At 41.2% G+C, this 14,213-nt stretch overlaps 1 protein-coding gene across 1 annotated transcript in view; it reads left to right on the plus strand.

Annotated features, from left to right (window-relative positions):
- The first annotated feature begins 6,163 nt into the window (after positions 1-6,163).
- Positions 6,164-14,213, plus strand: part of ASIP (agouti signaling protein) — a 49,973-nt gene continuing 41,923 nt past the window's right edge. Inside the window, exon 1 of the mRNA XM_065919766.1 lies at positions 6,164-6,293. Within this exon, the coding sequence (XP_065775838.1) occupies positions 6,202-6,293 (92 nt within the window). The 5' untranslated portion in view covers positions 6,164-6,201. The remainder of the gene's footprint in view (positions 6,294-14,213) is intronic.

Genomic DNA, 14,213 nt, shown 5'->3' on the forward strand with positions numbered 1-14,213 from the left:
GTAAGTTAAATAAGCAGGGTGACAATATACAGCCTTGATGTACTCCTTTTCCTATTTGGAACCAGTCTATTGGTCCATATCCAGTTCTAACTGTTGCTTCCTGACCTGCATATAGGTTTCTCAAGAGGCAGGTCAGGTGGTCTGATATTCCCATCTCTTTCAGAATTTTCCATAGTTTACTGTGATCCACACAGTCAAAGGCTTTGGCATAGTCAATAAAGCAGAAGTAGATATTTTTCTGGAACTCTCTTGCTTTTTCAATGATCCAGCGGATGTTGGCAATTTGATCTCTGGTTCCTCTGCCTTTTCCAAAACCAGCTTGAACATCTGGAAGTTCACGGTTCACATATTGCTGAAGCCTGGCTTGGAGAATTTTGAGCATTACTTTACTAGTGTGTGAGATGAGTGCAATTGTGTGGTAGTTTGAGCATTCTTTGGCATTGTCTTTCTTTGGGTTTGGAATGAAAACTGACCTTTTCCAGTCCTGTGGCCACTGCTGAGTTTTACAAATTTGCTGGCATATTGAGTGCAGCACTTTCACAGCATCATCTTTCAGGATTTGAAATAGCTCAACTGGAATTTCATCACTTCCACTAGCTTTGTTTGTAGGGATGCTTTCAAAGGCCCACTTGACTTCACATTCCAGGATGTCTGGCTCTGGGTGAGTGATCACACCATGGTAATTATCTGGGTCGTGAAGATCTTTTTTGTATAGTTCTTCTGTGTATTCTTGCTAGTGCATGCCAAATTCAAGTTTTGCTTTTTGGAACTTCCTGGAATCTTAAAAAAATATTTTGACCTCCAGTGGTTGAATCCACAGATGTAGAACCTATGGATACAAGAGGCTGGCTAAAGCCTTCTGGTGAACCTTACCCTACTCTGCAAGATATTGCCACCTAGCTGGCTCTGTAATTGAGTCTTCAAAAGCCCATTCCACCATTCTATCAATCCCGTTTCTTCAGTATATTGGGGAACATGATAAAACCAGTGAATTTGATGAGGGTGGGCTCATTTCTGTGCTTTTTTCCCCTGCTGAAACAAGTTCCTTGATCAGAAGTAATGCTGTGTGGAATACTACATTGGAAATGGCATTCTGTAAACCCATGGATGGTAGTTATAACAGAAGCAATGTGTGCAGTGAAGGCAAATCTGTATTCAGATTAAGTGCCTATTCCAGTAAAAACAAAATGCTACCCCTTCCATGATGGAGGTACTTCAAAGTGGTCAACCTGCTACCAGGTATCTGGTTGATCACCCTAGGAAATGGTACCATATTGGGAACTCAATATTGGTCTCTGCTACTGGCAGATCAGGAACCCAGTGGTGACTGTAGCCAGATTGCCCTGAGGGAGTGGAAGTCCTTGTTGCTAAAACACTGTCACAGACATACCTGGAAATGAAGTTTAGTTAAATTTCCAGGCATCTGTGGTCTAGTCAAGTTGATGCATAAAATTAACAATTATAGCACTGGCATAAGGATAGATATATAGGTCAATGGAATTGAATTGGTGGTGGTGGTGTCCAACTCTTACGACCTCATGGACTGTAGCCCGCCAGGCTCCTCTGTCCATGGGATTTTCCAGGCAAGAATACTGGAGTGGATTGCCATTTCCTTCTCCAGGGCATCTTCTAGACCCAGGAATTGAACCTGGGTCTCTTGCATTGCAGGCAGATTCTTTACCAACTGAGTCATGAGGGAGGCCCTGGAATGGAATGAAGTGTTTGTAAATAAGCCTATCCATCTATGGTCAGTTGATTGTTGACATGCATGACAAGATCATTAAGTGGGGGAAAGAGCAGTCTTTTCAACAAATAGTGCTGGGGAAACAGCCATAGGTAAAAGATTAAAATCAGACCCCTACTTCATACCACATACGAGAGTTAATTTATAGTAGATCATAGACCTAAATATAAGATTTAAAATTATAGAACATAATAAATCTTTGTGATGTTAGTTTAGGCAATGTTTCTTAAATATGACACTAAAACAACAAATGAAGAGAAAAATAGATAAATTAGGCTTCATCAAAATTTTTAAAAAGGGCACCATCAAGGAAGTGAAAAGATTACCCACAGAAGGAGAGAAAATATTTGCAAATCATTTATCTGGTTAGGATGTTGTATCCAGAATATACAAATATTAATAGCTCTTACAACTCAATAACAAAAAACCAAATGATCCTATTTTAAAATGAGCAAAGGATTTGAATAGATATTTCTCCAAAGGAGATGTACTAATGGACAATAAGCACATGAAAAGATGCTCATTGTCACTACTCATTATGGAAATAACCAAAAGGTAGCATTTCACACCCATTAGGATGGCTGTAATCAAAAAGAAAGTAGCAAATTTGGCAAGGATGTGGAAAAGTTTGAACACTTGTGCATTGCTGGACATGATTGCAAAATTGTACAGCCACTTTGGAAAATAGTTTTGACAGTGCCTCAAAATGTTTAACAGAGTTATCATATGACCCAATAATTCCACTCCTAGGTATATACCCAAAATAAGTGAACCTATATCCACACAAAAATTTTTACACAAATTTCATAGCAGTATTATTCAAACTAGCCAAAAAATGGAAGCAACCCAAATTCCTGTCAACAAATGAATATATAAGTAAAAATGTAGCATATCCATAAAATAGGATGTTATTTAGCTTTGAAAAAGAATGTACTGATGCGTGCTACAACACAGATGAAATTTGAAAACATTATGCTAAATGAAAGAAGCCAGTCACGAAAATCTACATGTTGTACGATGGTTGCACGATTCTGTGAAAATGCTAAAACCACTGAAATTGTACATTTCAAAAGGGTGAATTTTATATATGTGAGTTATGTCTCTATAAAGCCGTTATCTTTTATTTATTTATTTTTTAAAATTTTTTATTTTTTTTATTTTTCAGTGGGTTTTGTCATACATTGATATGAATCAGCCATAGAGTTACACGTATTCCCCATCCCGATCCCCCCTCCCACCTCCCTCTCCACCCGATTCCCCTGGGTCTTCCCAGTCCACCAGGCCCGAGCACTTGACTCATGCAACCCACCTGGGCTGGTGGTCTGTTTCACCATAGATAATATACATGCTGTTCTTTCGAAACATCCCACCCTCACCTTCTCCCACAGAGTTCAAAAGTCTGTTCTGTACTTCTGTGTCTCTTTTTCTGTTTTGCATATAGGGTTATTGTTACCATCTTTCTAAATTCCATATATATGTGTTAGTATACTGTAATGTTCTTTATCTTTCTGGCTTACTTCACTCTGTATAATAGGCTCCAGTTTCATCCATCTCATTAGAACTGATTCAAATGAATTCTTTTTAATGGCTGAGTAATATTCCATGGTGTATATATACCACAGCTTCCTTATCCATTCATCTGCTGATGGGCATCTAGGTTGCTTCCATGTCTGGCTATTATAAACAGTGCTGCGATGAACATTGGGGTGCACGTGTCTCTTTCAGATCTGGTTTCCTCAGTATGTATGCCCAGAAGTGGTATTGCTGGGTCATATGGCAGTTCTATTTCCAGTTTTTTAAGAAATCTCCACACTGTTTTCCATAGTGGCTGTACTAGTTTGCATTCCCACCAACAGTGTAAGAGGGTTCCCTTTTCTCCACACCCTCTCCAGCATTTATTGCTTGTAGACTTTTGGATAGCAGCCATCTTGACTAAAGCCGTTATCTTTTAAAATGTTTTATTCCATCCCTCAATGATGCCAGCAGTCTGAGGATAAGGGGAAGGAAATGTCTATCAAATACTTTGACTATTATTCCATTGTTGAATGAGCTTTTGTAATAAAAGGTGCATAATTATCATCATCCAGAAAGCCAAAATCATGTTAGTTTTAAGGGCCACAATGATTTGGCCAGAATTGGCTGATCAGACTAAAACAGCAAAGTCATAATTTAAGAATGAATCGACAGCAATGAGAAGCCCTCAGATGGGCTCAATGGTTCTGATTCATCAATTCCCCAGGAACCAGTAGGGTCAATACCCATTGCAATATGGCCTGTTTTCACCATGAGACAAATAAGCCAACTTCTGACAGAAGTCACAAGTCTGGCATGCAGTGGTAGCTTCTACATCAGAAACATAGAATCCACATAGAAATGTGTGCCCAGTCCTTTTATGATGTGCTACCATGTCCAATGTGATGTTGGATCTAGGTAGCAGTTGTGGTAGTCTGAATGGTGCAAGCAGCTTGATCAGCAGCTTGATTCCAGTTGGTATTATCAAAAAATGAGCCCTTATTTTGTCTATCACATGAGTGATCCAGACTGATTGGCATCTGCAATTTGTTCCCACAGTTCATGACCCAAAGAGGGGTTCGTTTAATTTGTCAGTCTGTCATCTTCCAAGCAGCAAGTCAGACAGCTAAGATTGGGAACAGCCAAAGAGTCAGTTAAAATATATAGCATGACTAGTCTTAAGGTAAAGGTGATTGCTTTCATTTCATCTCATTGTGCTAATTGGTTCTACTGCAGTTGGTCTTCCAGAATTGTTGGAGCCAGCCAGTCAGTGAACACCATCAATTTTCACTTTAATAAAACCATCAGTGAACCAGGCTTAGGCATTTAGGAGAACCTCTGCAAATCAAGGGCGCAAGTGAGCTAGTGAGAAGAGAAAGTTTTCACATAAATTTGGCTTGTCACTAAAACCAGCCCAGCTATGCATTTGAATATACCATTTCCACTTGACTAACAAGGCCTTTTGAAATCTTCCTGGTTGACTGTAGAGTTCTTGTTTACCGATCCAAAATGGGACTATCAGGCTGAAGAGTTACACAGCCTCATGGGTCAGGCATTCAGCTTCAACAGGGGTTTGCTGCTGCTGCTGCTAAGTCGCTTCAGTCGTGTCCGACTCTGTGCGACCCCATAGTCGGCAGCCCACTAGGCTCCCCTGTCCCTGAGATTCTCCAGGCAAGAACACTGGAGTGGGTTGCCATTTCCTTCTCCAATGTATGAGAGGGAAAAGTGAAAGTGAAGTCAGTCGTGTCCGACTCGTAGCGACCCCATGGACTGCAGCCCCCCAGGTTTCTCCGGCCATGGGATTTTCCAGGCAAGAGTACTGGACTGGGTTGCCATTGCCTTCTCCACAACAAGGGTTTAGCAGCAGAATAACGGTTGCCTTTTTTTTTTTTTTTTTAATTTAAGGGTTGTACTTGGTAGCTGCATCAGGCAGGTGGTGCTGTATACTAGGAAATGGCCTCTAACCTTTAACTCATGCTCTGATGTCCTTTTCCTTCTAGGAATTTGTTTCTGCTGGACCTCTTGTTCTCTGTTCAACCAAACTTGTAATATCCTTACTTCCCCCAAAACTCAAGTCCTCATTGCTGATATTTAATTCAGCTTTGGGGACTCCTAACTCATTAGCTGTTGCCACTTTGTCTTTTAACAGGGGCCCTGCGGCTTGCTGTCCATTGTCATCCCTTCCCTCTCCCATCCTGAGGAGAATGAGCAACAACCATTCAGGCACCATTTTTTGATGGTTTGTTTCAGTCCTTCCTCAGACTGCTCAGCTACATTAATAGGTAGGGCACTGGGAGACCATTTCCCCCCATCTCTCACCCATCACTTGTGTAAGAGTATTCACTACCAGATCCCAAGCAGTGTCCTCATAACCCCAGCCTTTGCCCATGGGGTCCATATGCTTTATCTTCCAAAGAGTCATGTCTCTGTCAGCATCCCCTCGTCAGAATTCTCAAGGCTGAGATGTGATTTTTATCCTACTTACCAACTATGTAAGAAAAACCTACTAGTCCTCCTGAGTAGAGAAGAACTGAGCTCTTCCCTCTTGCCTTTCTCTCCTGTGTGCCTTCTTTACTCTCATCTCACACTTCTGCCACACTCACAGCACTGCTGACAGCATTTATGTGGGGCTATTTCCCCACACCAAGCAATTTTCTGCAACACCAGCTTATTGTTCTACAAGTCAACTCAATTTTGACACTACCTACCCAAAAAGAGCAGCATATTCTGCAAGTAAAGAGGTCAAGGCCACAAAGTACACCTCAGTACACCACTTCAGACACCGTCACGAGCTCAGATTTTCACCTGTTTTTCTGACCAACAAGGCTGGTTGGTTCTGACAACTTCCTGCTTGGGTTTGATTGATTTGCTAGAGTGGCTCACAGAACTCAGCGAAAACTTACTGAAGTTTTCCAGTTTATTAAAGGATATGATAAAGGATACAGATGAACAGCCAAATAAAGAGCTACGCAGACCAAGGCTGGATCCAAGCACAGGAGCTCCAGTCGCTGTGGAGTTGGGGCGCTCCACCCTCCTGGTATGTGGATGTGTTCACCACCAGAAACTTCCCCAAACCCAAGCTATGGGGACTTTTATGGAGGCTTCCTTGTGTAAGTGTAATAAATTATTAACTCCCTTTCCAGCCCCTCTCCTCTCTCTGGAGAAGTGGGGATTAGGGGAGATTGAACATTTCAAGCTTCTAATAATGATTTAATCTTTCTAGTGACTAGCCCTCATCCAGGAGCATGCCCAGAGTCACCTCATTTAAAAAAAAAAGATGTTCCTGACACTCTTATCACTTAGGAATTTACAAGGGTTTTTGGAGCCCTGTGTCAGAGACCATATATTAGAACAAGAGATGCTACTAGTGTTCTTTGTTGTTGTTCAGTTGCTAAGTCATGTCTAACTCTCTGCGACCTCATGGACTGGAGCACACCAGGCTTCCCTGTCCTCCACTATCTCCCAGAGTTTGCTCACATTCATGGCCATTGAATCAGTGGTGCTATCTAACCATCTCATCCTCTGCCACCCTCTTCTCCTCCTGCTTTCAATCTTTCCCCTTCTTCCTCATGGACTGGAGCACACCAGGCTTCCCTGTCCTCCACTATCTCCCAGAGTTTGCTCACATTCATGGCCATTGAATCAGTGGTGCTATCTAACCATCTCATCCTCTGCCACCCTCTTCTCCTCCTGCTTTCAATCTTTCCCCTTCTTCCTCATGGACTGGAGCACACCAGGCTTCCCTGTCCTCCACTATCTCCCAGAGTTTGCTCACATTCATGGCCATTGAATCGGTGATGCTATCTAACCATCTCATCCTCTGCCACCCTCTTCTCCTCCTGCTTTCAATCTTTCCCAGTATCAGGGTCCTTTCCAATGAGTCAGCTTTTTGTATCAGGTAGCCAAAGTACTGAAGCTTCAGCTTCAGCAGCAATCCTTTCAATGAATCTTCAGGGTTGATTTCCTTTAGGATTGACTGATTTAATTTCCTTGCTGTCCAAGGGACTCTCAACAGTCTTCTCCAGCACCACAATTCGAAAGTATCAATTCTTCAGCTCTAAGCCTTTTTTTATGGTCCAACTAGTGTTCTTATCACTTAGGAAATTATAAGGGTTTTAAGAACTCTGCACCAGGAAGTTGGGGAGGGGAGCATACAGAGACCAATATAGATATTTTCTTTTATGTCACACAAACTAATGTTAGCATGTTGCTGGCAAGAGACTCAAGACTCCTGAGTCATAAACAGAGTACTTTATTGCTCACTGTATAGCAAACAACATGAAGCATGTTTACATTGGTTCTCATAAGTATTATGGTGGTCACAAGGGGGGCCCAGGTGGATGCCTAAGCAAAAAAAAAAAAAAGCAAATTTCATTTGCGGTAATAGAAATGATAGCATAGAACTTCTCTTCTTGTGGCATACTGTTTAAGGGGAAAGTCTCTGGAGTAAGGTTAACTACTCCATCAGTTTTATGGTTGTATAACTGTGAATGATCTTCTTCATCTTGGCTAAACTCCAGTTTACCCATTATAAAATAATAGAACCTAGAATTGTTGTGAAGATTAAACGAGATAAAGCATGTATAGTGCTTAGCACCACCTGGCACAGAGTAAGCTGTCAGTTTATTTTTAGTTAACATGTTGTTTCTATCATGAGTTCAACAAGCAACTTGCCTGACTTTTCTGTAAATCTCAAAGCACTATATTAAACACAGGATCTGCTTACATCTTAGAGAAAACACTATATTTACATAAGGTCTTTTGGTGAATCAAAAGGAAAAAAGTACAATTTTTCAGGAAATAGTTGAGGAAACGATAAGGTTATATTCTGAGGTTTCAGGTGGAATTTTGAGAAGGGCACTATTTAACACACTACATCCATAATTTCTAGTTGATGCCCTCAGTCTAAAACCTTTAACTAACCATAAATGCAATAAGGTAGAGGAAGGGTAATTAAAGAGGCCCAGTTTTAGTTGTGACCATGCCACACAACAGTATGTAACAATGGCTAAATCTCTTTATTTCTCTGGAACTCAGTTTTCTATTATATAAACTGAGAGGGTTGGACTAAACAGACTCATAACATCCCTCTCAGTTCTTAAATTCTGTGATTCTTAAATTATGAATTCTTTCACCTCTCACTGAACTTTAATTGAGCATCTCTGGGGTCAGGCCCTGCACTAGGACCTGGGGATATTGTGGCAAACAATGTATTTAGATGCCTTTCCTTATGGAGCTTACATTCTACAAGAGAAATACAAGCACTACACACATCACACAAATAACTGTAATTTTATTCGCTCTAAGAAAGAAAAGTACAGGTTTCTGTGAGAATGTATACTGCTGCTTATGCAGTTTCTCTTGCTACTGCTGCTGCTGCTGCTGCTAAGTCACTTCGGTCGTGTCTGACTGTGTGACCCCATAGACGGCAGCCCAGCAGGCTGCCCCATCCCTGGGATTCTCCAGGCAAGAACACTGGAGTGGGTTGCCATTTCCTTCTCCAATGCATGAAAGTAAAAAGTGAAAGTGAAGTCGCTCAGTCATGTCCGACTCTTAGCAACTCCATGGACTGCAGCCCACCAGGCTCCTCCGTCCATGGAATTTTTCAGGCAGGAGTACTGGAGCGGGGTCCCATTGCCTTCTCCAAGAATGTATAACCGGGAAGCCCTAACCCAGTTTGGGTCTTCTCTGGTGGCTCAGATGATAAATAATCTGCCTGCAATGCAGGAGACCCAGTTTTGATCCCTTGGTCAGGAAGATCCCTTGGAGAAGGGAATGGAAACTCACTGCAGTATTCTTGCCTGGAGGATTCCATGGACAGAGTCTGGTAGGCTATAGTCCACGGGATCAATAACAGTTGGACACAACTGAGTGACTAACGCATGCACGCACACACACCACAATCCAGTTTAGGGGGTCAGAAGATGTGTTAAGTAGGTAACAAAAAAAGCAACAGTCAGGCAAAATTATTTGAGGCTAATACCATCTAGATTTAGAAAAGGCAGAGAAACCAGAGATCAAATTGCCAACATCTACTGGATCATCAAAAAAGCAAGAAAGTTCCAGAAAAACATTTACTTCTGCTTTACTGACTACATCAAAGACTTTGACTGTGTGGGTCACAACAAACTGTGGAAAATTCTGAAAGAGATGGGAATACCAGACCACCTTACGTGCCTCCTGAGAAACCTGTATGCAGGTGAAGAAGCAACAGTTAGAACCAGACATGAAACAACAGACTGGTTCCAAATTGGGAAAGGAGTATGTCAAGGCTGTATATTGTCACCCTGCTTATTTAACTTATATGCAGAGTACATTATGCGAAATGCCGGGCTGGATGAAGCACAAGCTGGAATCAAGATTGTCAGGAGAAATATCAATAACCTCAGATACGCAGATGACAGAAAGTGAAGAGGAACTAAAGAGCTTCTTGATGGGGGTAAAAGAGGAGAGTGAAAAAGGCTGGCTTAAAACTAACATTCAAGAAACTAAGATCATGGCATCTGGTCTCATCACTTCATGGCAAATAGATGGGGAAACATTGGAAACAGTGTCAGACTTTATTTTCTTGGGCTCCAAAATCACTGCAGATGGTGACTGCAGCCTTGAAATTAAGACACTTGCTCCTTGGAAGAAAAGCTATGGCCAACCTAGACAGCATATTAAAAAGCAGAGACATTACTTTGCCGACAAAGGTCCATCTAGTCAAAGCTATGGCTTTTCCAGTAGTCATGTATGGATGTGACAATTTGGCCATAAAGAAAGCTGAGCACTGGAGAATTGATGCTTTTGAACTGTCGTGTTGGAGAAGGCTCTTGGGAGTCCCTTGGACTTGCAAGGAGATCAAACCAGTCAAACCTTAAAGGAGATCAGTCCTGAATATTCATTGGAAGGACTGATGCTGAAGCTGAAACTCCAATACTTTGGCCACCTCATGCAAAGAACTGACTCATTGAAGAAGACCCTGATGCTGGGAAAGATTGAGGGCAGGAGGAGAAGGGGATGACAGATGACGAGATAGTTGGATGCCATCACCAACTCAATGCACATGAGTTTGAGCAAGCTCTGGGAGTTGGTGATGGACAGGGAAGCCTGTTGTGCTGCAGTCCATGGGATCACAAAGAATCAGACATGACTGAGTGACTGAACTGAACTGAATACCATCTCGCTGTGTAACTACTATAGGAATTGAAGCAGTAAAGAATAGCTTTAAACCACAATGCCTTCTGGCATCTCCAATAAGTTCAAAAGTTCATAATACCCATGAAACCCAGTGGTAGAATTTGCTCCTATTATTCGTGGTTATGTAACTTTGAATCTTTCAACAATTCATGAGCCAGTTAGTTCTGTAAAAACAAGGAAATGTATGTGGTGGAAGTCTGTCAAATGGTCTGTGCCTCAAATACATGGCTCTTCATTCCAGTTGTGACTGAGATGTCATAAAACCTTTCCCTGAAGATTTTCCTTCACAACTGGAAATGAAATTTTTTCTCTTTCTCCCAGTTTCAATCCAAACTCTCCTAAACCTGAGATTACAGAGACAACAAGGGAAGTTCCCCAAACTCTGTCCCATTGTTTCCTGGAGAAAATCAGAATGGGGTCTCTGTGGTGCTTCTGAAGTTCATGGGAGCAGTGGATAAAAATGAAGATACGTAGTTGGGACAGAACTGGGGTCTCTGAGAGGGAGAGAAGAGCAACACCACTTTAGCGCTGGGAACTCTGATCCTGACCTGCAGTCTGACCCCAGGATCACACTGAACCTATTTCTTCATTGAAATATTTTCTTGACTTATCTTAGGAGAATAAGAGATGAACTCCTTGAAATCAGGAACAAAATCTTCTAAAATCTATAATGATCTATATTCTTATTTTATCTTCTATAACTTGTTTTGCCTGTAGGATCACCACTAGGTTGCACATCTATACAGCTTTTAACAACTACGTTTCCCTCTTTGTGGTATAAGGGAAATTTGAGAGGCAGTATATTGAAATAGTTCAAAACAAACCATTAAACTGCTCTGTGCCTCTGTCTTCTCAACTGTTAAATGAGAATATTTCCTAGTTTATAGTCATTGTGAGGGCTTCCCTGGTGGCTCAGATGGTAAAGAATCTGCCTGCAATGCAGGAGACCTTGGTTCGATCCCTGGGTTCAGAAGATTGCCTGGGGAAAGAAATGACAACCCACTCTAGTATTCTTGCCTGGAGAATCCCATGGACAGAGGAGCCTGGTGGGCTATAGTTCATGGGCTCGAAAAGAGTCAGATACAACTGAGCAACTGAGACACACATAGTCATTGTGAGAGTTAACTGAGATAAAATAAATACAGTTCTTAGCATCATGGCTGGTATATGGTAAGAAATCACTATTTGGTAGCTGTTATTACTGCTGGGCTAGGCCATATCCAGATCTTTCTAGAAAGTAAAAAAGCTAATAAGGATTATAAGTTGAGTCTTGGGTTGCTATTTATATCACTTAGGCTGCCATTAACTAATTTCCCTTTCACTTTGAGCAATGTAAGAAAGGAGTGGGTTTACAGAATACTAAAGGATTAAGCTGGAGTAGGAAATGGCAGTTCACTCCAGTATGCTTACCTTGAAAACTCCATGGACAGAGGAGCCTGGGAGGCTACAGTTGATGGGGTTGCAAAGAATTGGCCATGACTGAGTACAAAGGATTAAGCAAAAGTTACCAAAAGGATTGAATGATTATCTCAGTGATCAGTTATCTGGATTGTCTCTCCAGTGCCCATGATACTTGACATAAAGTAGATGCTCAACAAATATTTTAATTTGGAGAAATTACTGAAATTGAGTGAATTAATATATGGAAGCTCATCAAGAACCTAGATGTTTACTTTGTGTGATTTTACCTTCAGGAAAGTCAACCCTGTCCAAAAATTGCTAGTTCATTATTTGCCCTCGTGTCAGAAACATTCTCACTTAAGATCTGTTCTCTTGAGACTTTATATCATAAAAAGACTATTAAAGGTGCCTGAAGATGCCTCTTTCCAGAGAACCTTTCAGAACTCCTTCATACTGTAAGCAAAAAGGAAAGGAAAGAAGGAAGAGAGGGAGGGCCTTAAATAGTGCTGGGGATTTCTCCATTGTTCCACTTAATACTGTTATTATGAGTGTTAAATGAGAGGGAAGAATCTGCTATTTCCTTAGGCTCTGTCATTTTTTTTTTTTTTGATGAGCTTCTTACCTAAGCTAACTGAGTCTGATGATTAAAGAACCATGACCCCTAAATGCAAACCAACTCTTTAATCTGGTGCTTAACTGAAGTTGTTCAGTCGCTAAGTCGTGTTCAACTCTGTGATCCCATGGACTACAGCACTCCAGGCTTTCCTGTCCCTCACCATTTCCCAGTGTTTGCTCAAACTCATGTCCATTGAGTCAGTGATGCCATCCAACCATCTCATCCTCTGTTGCGCTCACCTCTTACTGCCCTCATTCTTTCTCAGCATCAGGGTCTTTTCCAATGAGACAGCTCTTCACATCAGGTGGCCAAAATACTGTAGTTTCAGCTTCAGCATCAGACTTCCAATGAATATTCAGGGTTGATTTCCTTTAGGATTGACTTATTTGATCTGCTTACTGTCCAAGGGACTCTCAAGAGTCTAATCCAGCACCACTGTTTGAAAGCATTCATTCTTCAGTGCTCAGTCTTCTTTATGGCCCAGCACTCACATCTGAACATGACTACTGGAAAAAACATAGCTCTGACTAGATGGACCTTTGTTGGCAAAGTGATAATTCTGCTTTTTAATATGCTGTCTAGGTTGGTCATGGCTTTTCTTCCAAAGAGCAAGCGTCTTTTAATTTCATGGCTGCAGTCACCATCTGCAGTGATTTTGGAGCCCAAAAAAATAGTCTGTCACTATTTCCATTGTTTTCCCATCTATTTAGCATAATTTGATGGGACTGGATGTCATGATCGTAGTTTTTTGAATGTTGAGTTTTAAGCCAGCTTTTTCAGTTTCCTCTTTCACCCTTATCAGGAGGCTCTTTAGTTCCTCTTCACTTTCTGCCAATAGGGTGGTATCATCTGCATATCTGAGGTTATTGATATTTCTCCCAACAATCTTGATTCCAGTTGGTGATTCATCCAGCCTGGCATTTCTCATGACATACTCTGCATTTAAGTTAAATAAGCAGGGTGACAATAAATAGCCTTGCCGTTCTCCTTTCCCAATTTTGAACCAACCTGTTGTTCCATGTCCAGTTCTAACTGCTGCTTCCTTACCTGCATACAGGTTTCTCCAGAAGCAGGTAGGGTGGTCTGGTATTTCAGTTTCTTTAAGAATTTTCCACAGTTTGTTGTGATCCACAGTCAAAGACTTTAGCATAGCCAGTGAGGCAGAAGTTTTTCTGGAATTCCCTTGCTTTTTCTGTGATCCAACAGATGTTGGCAATTTGATCTCTGGCTCCTCTGCCTTTTCTCAACCCAGTTTGTACATCTGGAAGTTCTTGGTTCATGTATTGCTGAAGCCTAGTTTGAAGGATTTTGCGCATTGCCTTGCTAGCGTGTGATCTATGTGCAGTTGCCTGGTGGTTTGAGCATTCTTTGGCTTTGCCCTTCTTTGGGATTGGAATAAAAACTGACCTTTTCCAGGCCTGTGGCCATTGCAGAATTTTCCAAATTTGCTGAAGTAACAGCAGTCTATTCTGCCATTGGAGAAAAACTGCCTGTGTAAACTATATGAAAACAACACAGCATCTTCTTATGGGATTTCAAGGGCAATTTTGACTGTGTGCAATTTTTGCTATATAAACTGACTTTAAAATCTAACCCCAGGTTAGCTATGCCTTCACTATATTCATTTTAATCTGCTGTGTGTGTCACACATGTGTGGATTCTGTGACTAAAGATGGAATGATAGCTAGTTTATATTCTCAGTGGAAAAGAATAATTAAGCAAATTGTGAATTATGTTCTAAATTTATATTAGCTTATA

Source organism: Muntiacus reevesi, chromosome 2 (assembly GCF_963930625.1).
Source record: "Muntiacus reevesi chromosome 2, mMunRee1.1, whole genome shotgun sequence".
NCBI lineage: Eukaryota > Metazoa > Chordata > Mammalia > Artiodactyla > Cervidae > Muntiacus > Muntiacus reevesi.